The sequence below is a fragment of the Glandiceps talaboti genome, chromosome 2, assembly GCF_964340395.1.
Source record: "Glandiceps talaboti chromosome 2, keGlaTala1.1, whole genome shotgun sequence".
In the NCBI taxonomy this organism is placed as follows: domain Eukaryota; kingdom Metazoa; phylum Hemichordata; class Enteropneusta; family Spengelidae; genus Glandiceps; species Glandiceps talaboti.
In genome coordinates this window covers 24576012-24592168 of record NC_135550.1, presented here as the reverse complement: position 1 = coordinate 24592168, position 16157 = coordinate 24576012, and the positions used below count along the sequence as shown (strand labels likewise).

The following is a 16157-nucleotide window of genomic DNA, read 5'->3' as shown; positions in this document are numbered from 1 at the left end:
ATAATGAATAATAACAGATATTGAGCCATACAGTTAAACAGTTTGAGTTAGTTTGTGGCATCCTGTATGTGTTTGGACAGTAAAATATAGCAAGATCTTTCAATTCACTTGAACCTGCAAATTCCAAGCTGGTCACTCTAACCATTTGACCATAATTATATAAATTTTATGATGTGACTAATGTAATCACACTGATGGTATCAAATGAATAACTGATCGGTAATACTATAACCATAGACCCTCCACCAAGGAGGTCTATGGGGTATAACAGGTGGTTAACAAGGAATGTTAAGTTGACCTGTGAGGGCGCACTTCTATCCAAATTACCAATATTGAGTGTTCCCCATGATGGTCCTCATCTTTGACTCCATAAAGCAATGGTCCAAAATTAAAAGCATGTCTCCACTATCAATAGTTGCCAGGCTTCTTGTTAAATCTATGTACACTCTAATATTGCAGTTAAAACAAAACACTTGGTGCAACATTAATACACACAATAAACATCAGAATGAAATAACAACTGACCAAAACAACAAAATGCCTTATATTACACAAATTATTTATTGACGTCTTGTAAATGGGGAGAAAAACATAATACAATTACATGACTTGTTTACTCAAATAATATTCATGCTAAATTTCAAATGATTTGTTTATTTAAAAAAAAATAATAATAATTAGTCTACCACTGGAAAAGCTCAAGGAGAGAGAGAGAGGGACAGAAACTGGCACTCTGCTTTTGTTGACATAATGCATAGATTTAAAAGTTGTCTGGTTTGCTCAATGATTTGCTTTATGTGTTGTGAGGTCATAACTTACACTGACAGATGCCTGATTGAACTTTGAACTTTGAACTTTAAACTTTAAACTTAATCACATATGCCTAAATATAGTCTAACACAAAACAACAAAAAAAGACACAACAATGTGCCTGGCTTCTAGTAAATACAGAAATATAATACAGACAGTGTGCTAAATTTGCCTGCAACTAAAGTTTTATACAGATCTACATATACAGGCTGGAATTACTGTACCTACATCTTTTTGTTGTCATAGTTACAGATTATGGGATGGAAACTAGCAACAGTACAAACATGTCTAGCTTCACATTCCAAAAAAATAAAATAAAATAGAAGAGAAAAGCAAAATACAGCACGGTCAAATCTGATAATAAAATGATACTTGCATCAAGAAATTAAAGTGAACCCATGAATTACTTACGAACTAACTATACAAACATCTTGAAATCAACTGCCTTCCCTCGTAACACACATTTAGCACCATTGATGAGGGGAGTCCTCACCAAGCATAGGACTTCCAGCAAAATCAAGGTTACAATAATAATTCTAATAATAAGCTAGAGGTGAAAACTGGTAATAAGTCATACACGGACTCTCTTTTGACAGAATTCAACAAGAATTGCATCAGAAATGAGAAAAAGTTATATTGTGTCTTTGCATTCCATCTCTACCAACACACACATGATTTTTTTTTTTAATGAAGAATTCTTTCCTAGAAATACTATGTTTCAATATACTAGGTTACTGTGTGAAGGGTTGACATGGGGAGACAAGTCTGAAAGTCAAGAAAAACACATTTCTGGTGTAAAGACTGTACATATACAAATAAAAAAAAGAAAAGAAGATGATACATACAAAGTGTGTATGGAAGACAGCAAGTGTACACGTTGCTGTTGGCAATGCAGTTAATGTTTGGACCCTTACCACCCCCCTGTTATAATAAATAAGACTTGTACTGGTTGGAGGAGGAAAACAACACTTGTATTTGAGGGGTGTTAATGAGTTGAAATAAAGGCTAATTATTGCAACAACAACAAAATCTCAACATTTAAACTGTTGTATGACAGAGACATGGTTTGAAATAGCAACAGCCTTCCTTGGCTGTCTATGTCTTGTATGTTCTCATTCTATGTACTTTATGTTCTAACGCTATGTTCTGCATGCTCTACTTCTATGTTCTGTGTTGTATCCTGATTCTACTTCTGTATGTTCTAATTCTATGTCTTGTATGTTCTTAAACTATGTCTTGAATACTAAGTTATGTTGTGTATGTTCGTCTGATGTTGCATTGGTTCAAATATTCTTTCTGGTATGTACCCGTTCAACTGAATTTCTATGTTGTCATTAAATGTCTTGTATGTTATGTTCTGATTCAATGTCTTCTATGTTGCCATCCCACCCTGTACAAGTAAAATGTCAACCTGTCTGTGAGTGTGACAATTATGATGTCGTCCCTCAGCCATACAAATCTAAGACCTACACTATATAAAAATGGCTGCATTACATTCTTTCTGTTAGTCTTCTCCAGTGATATCCATATATATTGGACCAAACCATGATTGAAAAGTGAAGAGAGAGAATGTAGTTTGTACTTGACTTGATTTGTCTCTGTGTACACAATAACATATTCAAAGTATACCACACAGACTTAGTTGCCTTTGTTTCTCCACACTGACAAAGGAAACCTTTAAAAAAAACTGTTTCCCCCTTTGATAATATTCCTAGCAAAGCAATTAATAATATATATATATGCATTTTGTTGTAGGATTATAATTATCTTTGACTACCTCTCTAGTGTTATCACTTTTCAAAATGTTACGACTTCACCTTGTCTTTCTTTCTCTAGCTCTGATAGCATATTAAATAACAAAAATAATTCAACTCTTAGCTATTAAAAAGACTAAATTACCATTTCTACATTGTGTCCTGTTTTTTTTTATTATTTGGCTACCTTTTTTTCAACTTTTCGAATTCATTAGTAAATATTAGCATTACAGAGTATATAATTTAGCCGATACACTGGCTTTTGTTATATTAGCAATATGATTCAACACATAATGCAAGGTGATGCACTTGCAAGGTCTTTTCATTTGATTTTATCAATCTGACGGCGTACAGGAACAGTGTTCATTCAATACATGGCGAGTATTACTTTAACCATCCTCAATAAAATGACCTTAATAACGTTTTGATTCACACATTCTACTGGATTTGTTGCGTTTTTGACTGGTTTCCAGTACATGTAGCATTCACAGTATATACACGTTAGAGATGACAGATTACCAGTTTAACTTGTTCCAATGTTGTGTATGTTGCTCTCTCGGCGTTATGATGATGGACAGGACTCACTTCTGTTGACTTGCAAAATAAATGTCTGGCAATACAACGGGTAAAAAAACACACCCAAATTGTACGATATAATGTGCATATATCTTGTCTTGTCTTGTTTTGTGTCTCAGTAGACAGCAATAAGTTTACTTTGGAGTTAGTAAACTCTTTATCAACACTTATTCTCTTCTTCAAAAAAAAAAACACCACCAAAAGCAGCAAGTGCATTAATGCAAGTAACATCTCAAACTACGATACTTCCACTGCTGCACTTCTGAAATAAGGTCCCTTCTATAAAATGGCCTTGGGTGCTATTTACAATGGTACTTTGTTGTGTTTTTTTTTTGTCATTGACAGCTAGCTAGTTCAACTGTCCCAACCCAGTGAGCCCTGGTCTGGATCCACATAACTTGTCCTGTGTGGGGTTGGTGGACTGCTCATTGAACTATTGTTAGAAGCTGAAATATGCAACGAGAAAATAAGACCAATGTCAGTCAACATTAAAATCAACAAGTTCAAAATTTCAACTGTGCTTTTTGTATTTGTATACTCATGGCACTGGTTGTATCTAGTCAACTGATACACACACATGCATGCATGCGTGCATATGTGCACACACACACACACACACACACACACACACACACACACACACACACACACACACACACACACACACTCACACTTGATATGATATCACAGAGTTATGGGGAGAAGGGGGTAAACAGGATATGTTGTTTAGTTCTTGCAAGTATATGATTATATAACCAAACCATTTACCCAGTTTTCAATTTATAATATCAATTGACCACAACTTGGATTTCCAAAGCAAAATATCAATTTAGTTACTGTTCAAAATAGACAGGAGATAGAAGCCTTCAAACCAACCTATAGAATGCCTGGGTGATTCTGACAGATCTATTGGGCAGTCTTTCTCATCTTCTGCTAATGAGAAATTTTTCTGGTAGCTGTCTTGTGAAGATGATGTTGATCCATCAGAGGGTGGTCCTCCCCCTCGCCGTGGAGAACCCCCTGGTGAATCCCGTGGGTTTCCATTGAGTGATGGTGTAGCACTGATTGTGCTTAAAGGTCGTCTTTGTGCTCCTCTTTCGCTGCCGCCACCGCCTCCGCCTCCCCCACCACCTTGGACATTTGCTGTGACTGGTGGTTGAAACATACTTTTGACCCGCTCTATATCGCGTCTTTGCGACTCATCAGTCGGGCGGACAGCCTGGTGAGATTGGATAGAAAAGTTACATGAATATATTGTATACATGAAAGGTTCAATGTTTTCAATGAAGTTACTATACAGAGTGATAAAAATAACAAGTTGTACAATAAATTGCACATCTAAAGCCACTCACACTGAAATGAATAATTGCCCATGCATATTTCACACCTATCTACAGTACTTATTTTGAACCATTTAATCAAATAACCCTGACACCAGCATTTCTTTATTTAAACTTTTCACAGCACTGGTATTTTTAAATTAATTTTTTTAAATTTCAATCTTTACTCCACAAAAACTCAATTCACAATACAAACACAATAAACACGAGTGACAAAGGAATAATGATAACACTGACATGCAAAGTAAAGACACAATATACATATTATAAATGTGATAGAGCGCCAATACAGAATGTGCAAAGTAAACTGGGTATGTTATACAAGTGTACTTGACACAACATGAACACAGAAGGCACAATGTAAAACTAGGTACATACCCCTTCCTCTGGAATATCACTAAGAATATCAGAGGCAGTCATAGACTGGAATTTCAAAGAGGTAGATATGGTGAAAAGAAGTCGTGTGTGTGTGTGTGTGTGTGTGTGTGTGTGTGTGTGTGTGTGTGTGTGTGTGTGTGTGTGTGTGTGTGTGTGTGTGTGTGTATGTGTGTGTGTGTGTGACAAGTCAGGTGTGTGTGTGTGTGTGTGTGTGTGTGAGAGACAAGAAGTCAGGTGTGTGTGTGTGTGTGTGTGTGTGTGTGAGAGACAAGAAGTCAGGTGTGTGTGTGTGTGTGTGTGTGTGTGTGTGTGTGTGTGTGTGTGTGAGAGAGAGACAAGAAGTCAGGTGTGTGTGTGTGTGTGTGTGTGTGTGTGTGTGTGAAAGGGAGAGAGAGACAGAAGTTAAAGAAGAAAAAGTCAGAGATAAGACAACAGAAGAGAAAGATAAGAAAATAGGAGTTTGAGAACACAAATCAGAAATAAGATGAAAAACATCAAACAAAATAAATGTTAACAAGAGTTATAATCAGAGACATAAAAACATGTCAGAGACAAGAGATGGATGTCAGAGAAAAGAACAGATGTCGGAGACATGAAAATAGATATTAAAAGACAAGAGAATGGGAAAGTCAGCAGTGAGATACAAAATTAGTATGGAAACGACACGAACATGATTATGGAGATGTTAGATTTTGTGATGCAGAGGAATATATATGAATGATAGAAAGTAAAAACTGAAAAACAAGTACATGTTAAAATCTAGTAGAAGTGGTTACACGAGTTATGACTTTGTTAGATAACACAGATATGCTTGGAAATATATAGTTGGCTGTATGATGGGTTACAGGATAGAGAATTAGCAGGAAAGATGTCAAACAACTATGTAAAGTGTGCTGTAAGTGAATACCAGTGCCAACTAAAACCACACTATACCCTGAATGTTCAATAGTTTTGAAACCACTAATATGAAGCCTTAACAGTTAGGATGACATATTCTACTCCTATGACACACCATGATTAAGGTAGACAGTTTTAAGACCGTGCAAGTTGAGGTGGAAGAGCGGTCATAAATCAAAGTGAGACTCACCACCGGTAGATCTTTAAGAATCTGTAAACCATCACCCGGTCCCATGTGTGATATATGGTTGAAGTTACTTGGACCCGAGATTAACGATTTCCTGTCAATATTCCTGTGCGTGGTAAGAAAAATATGAGTTGTAACATTTGTCCAGTACCCTGTAATATTTGATGGTGCCTTGTTTAACATTTACAAGTTGTGGGACTTGTCCAGTATCCTGTGATATTTGATGGATGGTGTTGTGTTTAACATTTACTGTGATAAGTGCGTTTATATGATGTTAAAAACAACTTGTATGTGACATATATGAAATGTACAGGATACCACGATGATGAAAACACACAGACGTACCTCCTCGTCATTCTTTCATCTTCCCTTGTCTTGAAGGAGAAACGTCTCTTACTTTGTTGACGTTGCATATTTCTCTTAGAAAGTGGCAAATCTGGGACTCGGAGGTCCACTGAATCACCGGCTGAAGTCAAAAGACATGAAATGCATTATACTATAGACAACCAACATATACTCTTGGAAGGTGGCAAATCTGGGAATTGGGGGGTATATCCATCATTGGCGGAAATCAACAAGTTAAAGTGCAAGTGATGGCCAATAAACTCATTCTTACCCTCAATGTAAAAGGAAAGGACACGTGAAAGCTAAACGTGGATATATTCTACAAAACGCAATAGAATTGTGCTTGGTTGTAGCTCAACTCATAACAAATGTACACTGTTTGAGAACTATTATAGCATTCTGTCTGAAATAGGGTGTTGATAAACAAGAATTCTTACCAGTGAGTATATTCTTAAAGAATATAAGTCTTGGCATGTGTCCTTCTGTTACTTGACTAACATTCATGCTGCCCTCAGTTGACAATGGTCTGGTCTGTTGGTAAACATAACAAAGTTATTAAACATATTTTACATTTCATTGTAATTTTATGCAGATTCCTGAGGAAGGTCTTCTGTGTAAGACTGAAACATTGATTAAAGTGGGGTTTTTTATGCACTTCATTAAGCATGTGATTCGCATTTTACTAAACAAAATTCAACTAACTGCATCTCTCCCTGGATATTCTTTGATTCAAATATATATTTTCACAGATTGAGTTTCATACCATAACATGTTTTCCAACTTTAAAATCTCAAATTCTGCATGGCATGTTGTATACGGTACTATGTTGGTAACAACTTTCATTTACAGCATAACTTTACTGTTGTTTGCAATGTGTATCGTATCATATCATTTCAAAATCAATCAATATGTTGGTGTCTAGTTTCTATCACATACCTGTCTGATTGGGATTGTCTGTAACCATTCCATCTTGTGGACATCAAAAATATCCACAGCTGTCTCACTATATACCGTCAGATATGGTTTCACATAACCTGTTATGAATAACAAATATCATTTCAAATTCTTGATACCTTATTAGAAAACTGACCCCAAAAACTACAAATTCTTGGCAAAATAACAAGTAAACACATCCAGGAATTCCCAGCTACATATTTGATAATGGAAATACTTGGGGGCATGAGAAGGATACTTATCCTAGCAATTCATGCAATTTATCAAGTGGATAACACTGAGTATTTTATCTATCTAGCCCTGTACTCTGCGGTTCTATTCTTAACTTTTAAGTTACATGTTACATCATTTTGTTGGAGTGACAGACATGAAATATACAACAGACAACTACCCATAATCAGTTTGGAAAATGTTTCCTGAAGAACTCAGCGTCAAACGTCCAATAGTAATAATGATACAGTGTGAATTGAAAGTTATGTATTCTATTGGAATTCCTACACTTGATCTGTTAGTGGAAACTCTCTGTGGAGAGCTGACACACAAACACAACATTATAAGACTGCATAGTATGTGACTTGACTGCATAGTATGTGATTGCTATATCAAATGAAGCTACACCACGGTATCTTAGTACAGGATTGAAACTGAATACACGATATCATTATAAACTGTTTAGAATACTCCTACTTACAGATATTTGTTGGTGGAGATGGCCACATCAACTCTTGATGCCTTGATCTCCTACCCTGGAAATCTACATACACTCCAACAGCTGGCAAGAGAGACAAAACCAATCATAATGTTACATTTGAACTTAATTTACAAAATTCAAACAAGTGATGTAAACACACACACACACACTTCTTCTTTCAGAAGGATTCCTTTTTTATAATACAAGGCTATTATCAATTTTATTTTCATTATCAGCAATGATAATTCTAAACTGTTGTTATTGCACAGTTGAAAGTCTGTCTCCGAGACAGAAACAGTAAAATCTAGATCTAAGAGACAACTATGTTTTAGAGTGACAATACAGTTACCTGTAACCCCTATCGATCACTTTGACTATGGTTGTTACAGTACTTGCTCTACACTTCAGTAGCTCTGTTCAGTAGCTGTATACTGTAATATTTCTGAATAGACACGTTTCTCCAGACCAAGTACTTCAAATTTTGTGATTTTATTTTGTTTACATTTAGTGCTGTATAACCCATAATGCTCAATTAAAATATTTGCATGATTTGCCAGTCATTCATAGCATCCATACCATGTGTAATATATACTGTTTCAATTGCCTTAAATCATTAGCCCAGTATGAGGTGTCTCTCAATGTAATCAATCTGTAAACAGTGTTAGCAGTGCAAGGCAAGTAAATGGTCAATGACAATCCATCTAATATTCTCTTGATCTCAATGAGAGCTAAGTACATTCATGGTTGTGCCAGCTATCCTGCACTGTAACCAATCTGTTGATGGTTAGCAGAAAAGACCACATACACCAAAAGTCATTGAAAGAGTATATTTTTACCCTTGATATGAATGCTATAAATGAGTGTGGCACATACAGAAAGTGCTTTACTTCAGTGTTAAGGGTTGTATTTCTTCTGTATCATACCATACTCTCTGATAGTGTGTGTGTTGTACAAATAACTACTTACTTGCAAAACACAGCAAATACTCCCTTGAGTTGACTTCCACAGCACACATGGCATCAATCAGATTGGTGACAATGAATTTCAAAGATGGGTCCTCTGAATTCACCAAGTTTTGTGGATATCCCTGTCCCTGTATGGGAAAGATCCCAAAGCCAGACATATAACCCACAATTAAACGTCCACCAAAAATGCCTAACCACTGTGCATTATTTGGCAGCATAACGTCTCGTATTTTGCGGTGTCTAATCTTAGTACGATTCAGTTCATAGACAAAGACATGTCTTTTCACTGCAGCGCATATGCAGGTAGTTGATCCCTGTCGCATTGTTCCTATAGCGAAAAGACTGCATCCTTTAGTTTCTTGTAACTTGATACCCTCCATTTCATAGCCTTCCATGGCAGTCATTGAAAACAAACGGACATGTCTTCCTTTGCCTGTAGGAAAACAAGAAATAGTCATTTTGTAACACTGACAGGTTATGTACATGTATTTGTTTTCTTCACTAGTTCACTCTAATTTCAATCTCTGTACATGCATATACAACACATACATGTACGTAGGATATAACATCTCTACTGTCTTCCTCATCTCTATCTTTGTCTTACTCAACTTGTCAGATACTAGTACTTACCCTATTTACTACATCATAACTAAACTTGTACACCTCAGGGAGACAGACAGGGAGACAGACAGACAGACAGACAGACAGACAGACAGACAGACATAGATTACATACTATACATCCATGCACAGGTATACAGACACACACCTCTCTAAAATCCAATGCAATCTATGTATGTAAAGTAAAGGTGATAAATACCTGAAATAACAACTATCAACTGTTCATCATGTAAAACCTCTATTTGATATGCTCTCTTGCCATCTCCAACACGTAAGATTTCATCCTTTGCTAAGTCTATACCAAACATGCCTTCTTCAGTACCAAGAAGGAAATGATCAGGATCTGTGGTAGTAAAAATAGTCAATATAATCATTAGATGATCAAAACATCTCATCTCATTCTGTACTGGTAGGTGCCACAATTAGTATTTACATTACGCACTTAGTAATGACCATGGCCATGAACAACAGACTGAGTAGTGCTAAATGACAGCTTTTCGTGCTCACTATTTTCTTTGAATGGTGGACAGGGCTGTCCTGAATCGCCCAGCACGAGAACCTTGCAAATCCAAACATCTGATTTCATTCTGATTCGTTTTATATGCTAGTCAATGACTTCTCTTTCTATACAAGAAACAATGGCTTTGGACCAATGTGAAATCCCCCAATAACTGAAACAGTCAACAGATGCTATTTTTTCCATTGTTTCCATTAGTGAACATTTCAGTCACGTAATACTGTTTTACTCCCTTCATGAAAAGTACACTGTGCAGCCCACATCTTTTTTCAGTGGTTATATGGATGATACAGTGGAAAGAGTAACAATGGTACAGTGTGACTTCTATTGTATATACATATACTTGTAATCATAACATCATTACACGTGTGAACTCTTGACAACAAACATGGAAAGAGATTTTCACAACGGGTACAAAACTACCAAAGACTACAGACAAACATGACATATCCTTGCAGGCAAATATTATTACTTTGAACACAACTCAATTAACTTGCACAAAATCAATTATTTTTCCATCTTCACCGCATGGAACCCGGAACAGGTGACCTGCAATGACCCCCCTTTACCATGTTAATGATGCATCACGCAGTTTCCATGGTTACAACAATGTCAGAATTTCTACCCTGCTGAGTTTTCAAATGAGGATGCCAGGTAGACCATACTGCCATTGTTGACTTGGTGGGAAATGCAGCCTTTGGATTTCCCAGCAGTGCAGCTGATGGGGCATGCAAGTTCATCACCAAGACATGATGTAAAGTTTAATAACCCCCACCATTACTCCCAGAGTGTCATCCATCACTATTCTGCAACTAAAACAAGACAGTCGTTGATATCCCTGTTAATGAAACCAACTCACCTACAATAGCTGCAGACTGTGCCACCCTGATAAGTGGTAATGAGCTGTCATACACTTCTCTAGCCTTGTAGATGGACCTATCTGGTAACTTGTTCTTCTTAAGTACTTTGTGTAACTCAGAGAGAGCACCAACCCATTTAATTCTGTCATTTTCAGTGTCTGCTAACAGCAGTAACTGGGCCTTTAAACCTGGTGGATTCAGTTGTGATGCTGTTATCTGTTGAAATTAAACAATATTCGATTTCACCATTATGGTTCTTTTGATAGCTAGAATGGTTTATATGCAGTACTTGGATTGGTGACTGACATCATGGGAAAGGTCAATGTAAAGTGTGTGAATGGCATCATGAAGAGTCATGGTACAAAGTCACTCTGCTAAGAGTTACTCTCTTTTCATATGCACTCTGTAAAAATAGAAGGACACACAACAATTCATATATTCTCATAATTTACACAGAGATCATATTTCTCTACCAAACACTACAGAGTCAATCTATCCATAAGTAAAGTTGTTGTGATCAGTGAATGGAGAATGCTGTACTTTCCACCTGTAAACCTCTCTTAATCACAGACTCTGACAGTGAGCAATTCATGACTTACCCTAAATATACTTGGAATATCTCTCTTGTTGGCATGTATAACATCTGAAGCTAAAACACCACTAACTGAAAACTCTTCATCCCTGCAGTTGGAAAAATTTATGTTTATTAGTGATAGACAGTATTGGAACCAGTGACTATATCCATATATATATTTGGACATATGACAGAAACCACTAGGAAAAAGTTATACATTTGTATATGATGATGATGATAGTTTTGGAAACATCAGTACTATTATGTTCACGGCAATGTGATAGAAACCACAAGAAGATGGGTATCAATGTTTAGAAAATACTAGAGAATGGGCAATTATCTACAAATATAGCTCTTTTACACAGTAAGTTTGTGTATACAGCCTAACTGATCTCTTTGGAGCCATGCAACTTCTTCACTACATAGGCTTCATATCAATGTAATTGTATCTAATCAAATCTATTACAACCTAATTATACCTTGTAATTGTCAAGTATAATGAATGAAATTTAACTGCTTTAAAAGTGTACAGTGCACAAAACGTCAAATCAATCTAGTTAAAACAAAATATATGTTACAACTCCTACTAGTATGACTCCTACCTCATATCAATCACATTGGTTAGGTATGTAGTAGGCTGGGCATTTTTCCCTTCTGGCATTTCATAGAGGAAAAGTTTAAAATCACAAACTACTGCAAATTGTCTCATCCATCCTTTCCTAACTCCACCAGGTTTAGGTATTTTCAGATACCCTTCATAGGCAGTGCCAATACCCCGAGTGGGATCAATTCCTAGCGGCCTTTTGGCTGTAAAATGGAGAATAGTTAACATATAACATCTGAGCAAATTGTGATATCATAAAGAAATGTTCTTGATTCAACTTAAATTGTTCATGAATGCAGTATCTCATCTCATCAAACAGTGGTTGGGTGGAATTGTTTAAATATACATCATTGTCATTTTTAGACATATCTCATACGATATGAAAGGTAGGCCTTGACATAAAGTTGGATACTCATACTCACTTTGATCTGCTGGAATGGGACACACAGCTGGGGCCTTCTCAGCACAGGCTACGTGACAGGCAAAGTGGCAGACTATAGACAAAACACAGAAAAACAAATGTCATATCCTCTTAACAGTGTTCATCCAGTTAAAATCACTTCAAATTTCTGACATATTTTGTAATTTTCCAGTCACTTTAGAGATCAACTACTGTCAAGTACACAAACACCTGTAGTAATTGAGTACAAAAAGGTTTGAATCTTCCAACTAGATTCACACCTCTCCTACTTCCTCCATATCAAAGTGTCTTACCTTCACATACAGTTCCTTGCCTGACCTGTCCCACCATGAGTGATGTACAGTGATTGCATTTCACTGGCGTACCAAAGGTCCTGACTACAAACTGATGGGCTTTAGGTTTGGGGTGCACAAAGTTTGGTTTGGGTGTTGGGTATACTTGTGTTGGAGGTGGTGGTGGGGGTGGCAGCTGAGAAAACAAAACAAAGACGTTAACATTAGTTTGTTGATGATGATACCAATCAGAAGAAGGAAACCAATATATCCATGACGTTCCTGCTTACCAAATTCAACTTTCTTCAATTTCACAATAAAATGACCAGACCCTACGTGAAATGCACAATACCTTTTCTCTGATATCATCTTCACCAGCAACACGCCTGGACCTATCAGGGAGTGTCGGTTCCTCATACCACTGCTCATCTGCTTTTTTCTCCTCTTCCTCTTCCTCATCATCCTCCTCCTCCTCCTCTGGCTCTTCTTTTATCCCATGGTCTTCGTCCTCACCATCATGGTCACTCTGTAACCAAAATACAAATTTCAGTTGCACTACGACAAAAAAAAAAATCCAAAACAAAAAATTCTGCAACCGCATTCCTTTATAGAGATGCATTTAAAAAATAACAAAAAGTATTATAAATAAATATAAATGCAAGAGACAAATTTGAGCATAAATACATTGAACAAAATAAAAGCTGTCCATATGCAAAAAATAAACAATAAGTTGACCAGAATATACTAATTGCAGAAGGTAGAAGGTTGCAACGTCATACATAATCAAACAGAAAAAGATAAAAAAACATCAAAGAATCTACATAACATAAAAAAAATATATCTACTACAAGAATTACCTCAAAGTTAAAAGTACTGTGTATGAAGCCCTTGGTACAGCAAGATGAAAGGAGAGAAAAATACACAAAGCAAAACATGATGAGATAAAGCAGCAGTAAAACACTGAAAAGAAGGAAGAGTTAACAAAACACCAACCAACGAACAAACATACATCAATACAAATATGGATTTGTATACATTCAAATATTAGAAGTATGAGAGTTTCTACAGTGCATTCCCATTGTTGTATATAGCATACACCATCTGGTGAGTCATGACAATACATGCAAATATATATAATTAGCATATTGTTCTGACACCATGGGTGTTGGACTTTCAAAAGTTGCTAGACTGAGTCAACATTTTGCGTAAGCTGGCATATTGGTGATATTCATATAGCGTGGTACTTGACACTTTGATGTGTGGTTGAAATAAGTAGCATGGTAAGAAGATTTTGATATAAAACTGAAGGAAGAATCAACAATACCGATAGTAGCATGTAAGCTTCACAGGTAGCTTGATGTATGATTAACTGGAAATTCAGCGATACTCAAAGTAGCAGGTATGTTTAACAGTGTAAACTATTACATATGTTACTTACCTCCTCCATAGACCTGGATGACTCCTTTAGGAAATTTAGGAATGACATCTGTGAATCTGGTCTGATGGGTGCTGTAAGTTAACAAGTGTACACCATTGTTTATTGACTGACCACCGGCAATGACTAGATTCTACCATAACATTCAATGCATGAAAGACTGTAAATTTTACCAAGTTTTCCCTCTGCTATAAACAATTCTGAAACTTTTAACAAAACATGGAGAGACTGATACTATCACAAATTTCACCTGGTATTTACAACCGATCTCAACCAAAAACATCTAATATACATGGAGGAAACTTCAGCATGTTCCAGATTTCTGCCACCCTATCAGTGTCTGTCAAACCTAAGAAAACAGATAATCTACTTACACTCAACATCTTCCACCTTCATATTGAGTTCCTTGATTGTAGTGTTCAACTTATCAACTTCTCCTGACAGCTCTCTACTCCTACTTTCTTCTTCTGCTAGTTTACTACAGGACAACAAACAAACAAACAAACAAGTTATGATAAAACAATCATAACATCTTGCATAAGGATTTGATCAAACAGAAATAAATTGGTAACTGCAAAGTTGATCAGAATAAAAGCCAGTCACTCTAACCAACTGATCACCATCACTTCAGGTGTACGCTCATGATAAAATATATGTTGGTAAAACACAAAGAAGCAAGAAGTCTTAAATAAGTTGTCAGTGACATTAGATGTGAAATAACATTGCTTGAGGGCAGAAACTTTAATACAATCTACAACATACTCCTGTATGCTTACAGGTTTATTAAAAAGAAAACTCAAAAGTGCAACTAACTTTCTTCTTTATTTTGACTTTTATTGTAGTTCTTAACAGTTTACAAGCCTTTTCAGTCAATGTTCTAGTTTTTGTTAGTGTGTTATGATATAAGTGATTCTACTATCACTCTGTTTAACTTTTTGGCAGGTTATATCTTTCTTTTGAATGTTGTTGGCATTTTTGTGCATGTACATCATCATCATCGTCGTTATCATCATCTTGTAAAATATAGTTTTAAATATTGCAAGACCAGTTCTTTACACTAAAATGCTACACTGTACAAGGAAACATGAATTAATAAATTTCAATAACTACATAGAGCTAGACTGTACTATAGGTTGTGTCATTCAGCACTAACCAGTCTTCTCTTTACTGTGCTGGCTGATAGGTGTGACACACCATGTCGTATCTTACAAACTAATATAAAGCATGATTAGTACCTTTCAGCAGAGCTGAGAAGAGCCCGTACTCTTTTCAGTTCTTCCATGACTGATGTTTTAGCTTGAAGCTCACTCTGTAAGTTGGACTGCAGGTTCAATAGTTCAATCTTATCTAGCTTCTGAGAACGACGCATTTTCCAGTCTTTTTCCTGCAAAAAACATAAATATAGTTAATGTATTAAATGTGACAAAAGTCCATGTCTAGCAACAAAACAACACAATTTCTAAATAACAGTCTACTCATAATGAGTGGAAAAACATTCAATTTTTATTCTATTTTCAAAAAAGAAATTGGGGTTAGCTTCACACAAAATAATGTGTAACTGTTAACAGTTCATGACTTGATAAAAGCAGGCTAGAAAATGGAAATGAATTTCAACATACACAAATTCAACAATCTGATGACTATTCTTTCAACAGCTTGTACTAAACCTAAAACATACTTCAAGGACAAGTACTTTTAAGAACTGATGAGACAACTACCAAGTCCATTTGTTTACTTTGCATTGGTTACATTCATTTATAACAGTAATTCTAGCATGACACGGTAAATGAGCCATAGCTATGAACACACAACAACTATCACTATTATTAATTCATCACTGATATTGTCATGGTCTACTCTATGCTGATCATATACACACAACCTTGAATTGTTGGAATCATACTGATGTCTATAAAAAAAACATGATTTTATAGTATCAGAAGTTCCTTGTCTGTGA

General features: G+C 36.0%; 1 protein-coding gene across 3 annotated transcripts in view; it reads right to left on the bottom strand.

Annotated features, from left to right (window-relative positions):
- Nucleotides 1-544: 544 nt before the first annotated feature.
- Nucleotides 545-16157, bottom strand: part of LOC144453385 (serine/threonine-protein kinase MRCK alpha-like) — a 57059-nt gene continuing 41446 nt past the window's right edge. The window contains exons 19-38 of one of the 3 annotated variants that reach the window (XM_078144665.1): nucleotides 15436-15584; nucleotides 14575-14678; nucleotides 14204-14274; nucleotides 13623-13652; nucleotides 13118-13291; nucleotides 12787-12961; nucleotides 12495-12566; nucleotides 12071-12275; nucleotides 11494-11575; nucleotides 10894-11110; nucleotides 9717-9860; nucleotides 8899-9330; nucleotides 7933-8013; nucleotides 7224-7321; nucleotides 6725-6818; nucleotides 6288-6408; nucleotides 5946-6048; nucleotides 4859-4903; nucleotides 4017-4359; nucleotides 545-3586 (exon numbers count right to left, since the gene is read on the bottom strand). In XM_078144665.1, coding sequence (XP_078000791.1) covers nucleotides 3495-3586; nucleotides 4017-4359; nucleotides 4859-4903; nucleotides 5946-6048; nucleotides 6288-6408; nucleotides 6725-6818; nucleotides 7224-7321; nucleotides 7933-8013; nucleotides 8899-9330; nucleotides 9717-9860; nucleotides 10894-11110; nucleotides 11494-11575; nucleotides 12071-12275; nucleotides 12495-12566; nucleotides 12787-12961; nucleotides 13118-13291; nucleotides 13623-13652; nucleotides 14204-14274; nucleotides 14575-14678; nucleotides 15436-15584 — 2832 coding nt within the window. In that variant the 3' untranslated portion in view covers nucleotides 545-3494. The remainder of the gene's footprint in view (nucleotides 3587-4016; nucleotides 4360-4858; nucleotides 4904-5945; nucleotides 6049-6287; nucleotides 6409-6724; nucleotides 6819-7223; nucleotides 7322-7932; nucleotides 8014-8898; nucleotides 9331-9716; nucleotides 9861-10893; nucleotides 11111-11493; nucleotides 11576-12070; nucleotides 12276-12494; nucleotides 12567-12786; nucleotides 12962-13117; nucleotides 13292-13622; nucleotides 13653-14203; nucleotides 14275-14574; nucleotides 14679-15435; nucleotides 15585-16157) is intronic. The other 2 variants (XM_078144667.1, XM_078144666.1) reach the window with 2 other exon arrangements.